Source organism: Glandiceps talaboti, chromosome 20 (genome assembly GCF_964340395.1).
Source record: "Glandiceps talaboti chromosome 20, keGlaTala1.1, whole genome shotgun sequence".
Taxonomy (NCBI): Eukaryota; Metazoa; Hemichordata; class Enteropneusta; family Spengelidae; genus Glandiceps; species Glandiceps talaboti.
In genome coordinates, this window is record NC_135568.1 from 5,733,254 (window position 1) to 5,739,775 (window position 6,522).

Genomic DNA, 6,522 nt, shown 5'->3' on the forward strand with positions numbered 1-6,522 from the left:
TCTGTAAAAATATATATCGTGGATAAAATTTTTGAGGTAAGAATGAGAGTGATAAAATGTTAAGGTAAAATAAAATTGAACCTAAAAAACAACATGAAAAAGAAACAAGTCTTCTTCGAATACAAACTCACTGTATAAAAGGTATACTATAACGCCATACATCATGTATGTCCACTATGGTGTATTCACTTTGGAACAAGTTTGAATGAAATTGGCGTGTGTGATGTCAGGTGTATAACTGTCCAGGAACTCACGTACGGACGGAACCAATTCCAATAAAGCCCTACGGACTTCTACTCTGAGGGTTAATGAACATACGTGAATCAGTAAGTTTGTATCCATGGTTTTTGCACAATAAGTTAGACGTTTGACCTGTGACATAATATTTCAATATTGAAAAATCTTAAAAATTTAACTTAATATATTATACTATACTATATTATACTATACTATATTATACTATACTAACAAAGGTTACAGGCCTCAATTTACTAGTAATGATAAACAATACATTTTACTTCTATGCAAACGATATATTGTTTACAATACTACACATTTGACAATTCATACATTTACTGATAACTGATAAACAAAAGTGAGTATTTGTCACATTTAGTTCATTTATGGATTCCCCCTCTACATTTCTTACAAATTCTAGTAATAACTTTTTCCTAATAATTAGTAAAGTGTCCTAGGGAATTCTATGCACACTTTCAAGTAGATACAAATGGTGTAGAAACTATGAGATATGCAGCCATTCTTAGAGAGTTTTGAAACTAAACCAGTAGCACCATGAATTTAATTAGCTACTAATATACTATCCTCACCGACAGAGAATGTGACATATGCGCAAATCAAAACAATTAACAGTTTGCTTGCAAATAGATTTTTGAATATAGTATTTCACAGCCTATACAGATGTGAACATTTCTACGTAAAGATTCTCTGATTTTTTGGATTTTTCTTTAGCTAGGTGTTTAGTATCTGATGACGAGGGTGTCGTTGGCAACGAGGACGAATCCCTAGCCCTGGAGTGAGACTCGGAGGAAACGGAAGTAACTGGTGGCACTTCACCCTCATAATTATAAGCACAGGTAAAGTTAACACACGCCGTTTTGTTCGGCATCAAAGATACCCCGGTTGTACAGGAGCCTGTCCGCGTCGCTGCTGTCTTGTAGAATCTCGCTGATCCATAACGGTCCCGATCACTTGAATTCATTGTTCCCGAACGACGAAAAAGACCGATTGTTTGTCCGCAGCATACATGTTTTAGTTCGTTTAAGAGATTCCCACTGAATGCCATATATATCCACGGATTTGTGCAACTATTCAAGGTTGCTAGAAGTTGTAAGACAACATTTACAGGAACTGGAATAAAAACGAGAAACGCATAAGTCATTGACTTCAAAATGGCCGCCATTAAAAATGGCCGCCATTAAAACAAATAGTGTGTTGTCATTTGAGATTATCATTAAATAATCTAAATTGAGACTACGCAGTACTTACGGCACTCACAATTGATTGAGGAGCAGATCCTTGTTTTTTTTTGTATAATTAAAACAGAGGTCAAGCAATTTCCAGAAATTGACAAACGAGTAGTTCCTTTAAAATTTCCGAAGATTGCCGAATGAGGCCCAAAGACACGCATATGAATTCGTCATAGCGTTTCGGAATTTCGGAGTCAACAGGTTACTTAATAAGAGGTGAAAGAAGATTACAACTTTGATTAAAATGATCCTAATCTCACATGCCTTGAGGTTAACATAAAGAAACATCTGTGTTCACTAACACATCGCCACAGGTGCACACTTTTGAAACTGCAATTTATCACATCAAGGGCAATGTCATTGCTAATGCCAGTGGGAAATCAGTAATGACATTTAAGCTAGATGTAAGTTTGGAGAGAAAATAGTCAAGGGTGTTAGTCCCAGCGGCGAAAATAGCGATACACACAAGGGTTATATTAACGTCAAAAGGATCATGAACGAACATGATCTGTTTATACAATTAGCTGTCCTTGATTTAAAAGTTAAGATATATATTTAATCCAAAATTAATTATGTGAGAACGGCGCATTCACTGGTCCATGAGTCATTGCTGATTTCGGAAATGTTTTGTCACAGGACCAATAGCTGACATTATACCAAATTATAACGATGTTCCATGGAAAGTCTTAATTTTGTTGAGGCGTGAGAATTGCCTTGAGAATTGTCTAGTTCTGGTAACTGAGATTATAACTACAAACCCAAAATTCAAATATGAATAATTCCGATTCTGATTTGTAAGAGGCTGAATATTTTTCAAGCGTACTAAACATAGAAATGGAGGTTTCTTTGCTTGACGTTGCGGTTGAATGTCTTGCTGGTAAAAATACATTGGTTGCATTCACAATTCAGTGCCAAACATTTGTAAAAGAACGTATGGCGTCATCCCCTAAAAATAGTAACATAAAATTGGGACGTATTTCAAATTGACACCAGACAAGAATTTTCGTTAAATGCTTTAGGCGGGAAATGATTTCGTTGATACTAAAGAAATTGATAAGGGTTATAGTTACACGTTGACGTCACAATGTAAACGTTCTTGGCACGTTCTGTTAACCAATTTGCATACTAAGTGAGAACAGCAGTCCTGTATTCCAAACTACAAACGTATGCGACAGATTCAGTCGAGTTAATAATCAAATTAAAAGAGGTATTTCCTAAGTCCTGTCATCAAACGTTTAAATGCAATTAATGTAATTATATGCCAGGAGTTAGCAATTCATTTCATTACCTGAAGTGGTAAAAGTAAATTACTAATGATTGGTGTTTATATTTAGGCAAATCTGGCAGCGAACTGCTAAACCGTTAATCTGACAAATTACAGATTATAGTCGCTTTTTTTAGAATTGAGGTGAAGATACGAACAGTCTAAGATGTGCTCATGTTCCTTGTTTTTCAATTAATCTCGAATGCTCTTTAACAATAATTAAAAAAAAAATATGTCTTACTTTACGCTAAAAACCTACCAATTCTCAGTTAAAATCAGGAATAAGTGTGTGTGTGTGGGGGAGGGGGGGTTGCGTGCAATTTTTGAAAGTAGAGAAAACGATTATCAAAGTTTACCAGTGTTGCTCTTCAAAATGGACACAAAACATGATAAAAACAAGGTGGTGAATTGAACTATTCAGTGTAATGATTTCACAACAACCTAGAGCACGCTTTCACATCATGGTAAAATATTTGGTGACTCTATCTTCAAACAGATATTACGTCCCCGGGGTGTATTAGGTATGTATATCACGAGACGTACATAGACTCAATCCCAGGTTCTCGCATTAATGTTATCTTATCAGTGTTGGCAATGAGGATAAGTGGAATCCATAAGGATTACATAAGATTATTTTTTTGAGAAAGTAACTTTCTAGAGTGCTGCCAAACGACTGTTTTTCACACCTAATATTTTGAGCTAATCAGAACAGGGGCTTTGGTTCTATGTGACTTGTAGGGTTCAGTTACAGGTTCTCGCATTAGTGTTACCTTATAAGTGGGGTCATAAGGATTACATGTACATAGTATTATTGTTATTTTCTGAACCAATTTTTCTATATGGTGCTGCCAGACTGTTTTCCACACCTCGAGTATATGATATTTCCATACAGGACCAGGGAAAATTTGTCAATGTTTGTTACAAAATACCGAGTCAGACATATTCATGGTTCGATGGCCTTTAGGTTAAGGTTGCTTAAATAATTGTCCAAGCTCGAACGGTATGTCGGTGATACTAGGATACCATTGATCCTCTCTTGCACGCTGTGTGAAAACGACAAGTAACGAAAGATGGCTGGATGTTGTAAGAATTGTAAACGATCACATCGTCACGAATTCTTATAAAGTTAATTCACGCTATCATTGCATTGAAAACATTGGCAAGGACGTTAATTAGTACAACATCTGAAGGAAATATTAAATGAACAAATATTTAGTAAAAGTATTTGAAAATTTGGATTTTTTTGGCGCTAACATTACGTGGTGTAACGTTCTTACTACAGAGTTAGACTTGGCATGCGATGCAGTGTCGTTTTTCCCACGTTGGGCGTCATTCTGGATGACTGTGTCTAGGCTGTGCTTAACAACTCATTATGAAGCGGTGGCTGAGGTTATTTGGTGACAAACAGTTTGAGAGATGGATGCCCCTGTGGATACGCGATTCAATTCTAAATGCAGAGAATATGAGTTGGAACGTTCGTTGCGATATCCCCTTACCAGTATTTCAACATGTATGTATGTATGTATGTATGTATGTATGTATGTATGTATGTATGTATGTATGTATGTATGTATGTTATGTATGTATGTATGTATGTATGTATGTATGTATGTATGTATGTATGTATGTATGTATGTGTGTGTGTGTGTGTGTGTGTATGTGTGTATGTATGTATGTATATATGTATGTATGTATGTATGTATGTATGTATGTATGTATGTATGTATGTATGTATGCATGCATGCATATACGTATGTATGTTTTTATAATTCAATATACTATAATATGTACACAGTCATCTACTTGATGTGTGCACATTTATCGCAGTGTGGGTGTTTTAAATGTAGCTATGTGTATATTATGTGTGTGTGTGTGTGTGTGTGTGTGTGTGTGTGTGTGTGCAGACTTTGGGTGTTATTTGTTTCTTAACTCAAATGTTCTCAATTTGTTTATTTTTCTAGGATACAAAGTAATGATATTCATACCTTCAACGTTTACCTTTGACCCATAAGCCACCCACAGTTGTACGGAGAAAAACGGTGTCCAGCATAAGAAATAGACAATAACAATGACCAATGTCATTTTGGCCATTTTAATTTTAGCCTTTGTTATCCCTCTTCCAGAATAATGTGCCCTTGGTATCAATGTGCCTCTAGCATTAGGATGGAGATCACCATTCCGAAGACTGTTTGAAAAGCTATGCGCATGCCCATTTGCGTACGTAGGTCTGTGTGCTTTACTTTCCCATTGAGTTTTCAGTTGGGCATTTCTCCATACTTCCCTCCATATCATTCCATAAGCCCACGCCAGTATGATTGAAGGCAAAATGATCACCATGATTGTGACAGTAGTGAAGTATATTCTTGGTCCTTCTGTTAGCCGAATGAACCAGCGTTGAGACGAACAATACGGGAAATCGGGTGCGTGGTAGGCAAGGTGGAAGATAAAAATCTGAGGAATGCTGAAGATGAAGGACATTACCCACGCCGTTCCAATCATAATACGCACGCGCACTTGGGTTCCTTTCATACCTGACATAGGATGACAAATTGCCATGTATCTGTCTAAAGCCGTCATCACCAAAACGTACGTTGGTAAATACATGCCCATGGCCACTTGGACAAATTTTACAAAACGACAAATAAAATCTGGCGCCAAAAATTTAAAAGTGATGTCCCAAATAAGTTGAGGCATGACGCCAAAGAAGACACTGAAAAGATCTGCTATGGCTAAATGCATTATGAATATATGCATTCTGGTTAGCGTTCGGCGTTTTCTCCACAATGATATCAAAACACATAGATTTCCAATAAGTGCCAATACGATAATTATGACTTGCACAAGGATTTCAATCATCGCAAGGAACTCATCCCGCTCGATTTTTCTGGGTTCGGTCGCATTTGATGACGTATTGTACATATCCGACATGTTGATCATTGCAGATGTCGGAGTAACATACTCGCGTGTTCCGTATGCTACAGGTATCAATTCTGTTCGGTTGCCTGGATTATCCCCGTATCCTGTATTCATGCTTGTACGAAAAGCACGATACTAGTCCTTGCTATGAACGTCTGAGTGGTTTGAGGAAATGTTGATCAAAGTGGTGGCTGGCTCAGGTTGTTTACATTATGGATAATTGCTGTTCGATCTGAAATATAAAGAAAAATCACATATGAATATCATTTTCATAAAAGTGATTCTGTTCTTGTAATGATATACGCCCCACCTTGTTGGGAAACCTTTGTTGCTTATTGTCTTTTCGGACACATAGTGAATATAAATTGTAACGTGACGCCTACCTCACACATGTGTCTAAATTTAGTCAGTCCAATGCCACTTTAAGAACTCTGTCAAGAGCGTTTAAATTCCCCGAAATTTGCAACTGATCACGTATAAAACGGACCTTCAATCTGTTGATCCATGTTCGAAACCAAATTCGTCCATTCCCTGTATAATGCCGACAACATCGATATAAAATATTCCACATGTACACGGATCCGTGCAGCTCTTTCGTATGATGTCAAAGACTTTAATACAAACAATTAGGCGACCAGACTGAGTGCAAATAAATGATGTACTATTGAGGTCATCAAACCGACCCTATTAAAACTTAGTTAATTGGTTTTACATGGTAAATATCACCATTTCTATGACAACTGTTTAAATGTGAAAGTGATCAATTAACTGGAGCTTTTGTTCGATAAATGTCAGCACTGGCATGAGTAAATGTCAGCACTTACACTATGTATATTAAATGACCCCCCCCCCCCA

At 36.8% G+C, this 6,522-nt stretch overlaps 1 protein-coding gene across 1 annotated transcript; it reads right to left on the reverse strand.

Moving 5' to 3' along the window:
* Nucleotides 1-910: 910 nt before the first annotated feature.
* LOC144451010 (mesotocin receptor-like) lies at nucleotides 911-5,781 on the reverse strand. The gene is made up of 2 exons (XM_078141768.1): nucleotides 4,737-5,781; nucleotides 911-1,368 (listed from the first exon to the last, which is right to left on the reverse strand). Exons 1-2 carry the CDS (start codon nucleotides 5,779-5,781, stop codon nucleotides 911-913), a joined length of 1,503 nt encoding a protein of 500 aa, XP_077997894.1.
* Between the last annotated feature and the right edge of the window lie 741 nt (nucleotides 5,782-6,522).

Bases quoted from the DNA above. Each gene is read 5' to 3' on its own strand.
- LOC144451010 (XM_078141768.1), bottom strand. From the start codon at position 5,781: ATGAATACAGGATACGGGGATAATCCAGGCAACCGAACAGAATTGATA. The intron at 1,369-4,736 runs GTATGAATATCA...TTTTTATTCCAG, and splicing joins GTCAAAGGTAAACGTTGAAG to TTCCTGTAAATGTTGTCTTA.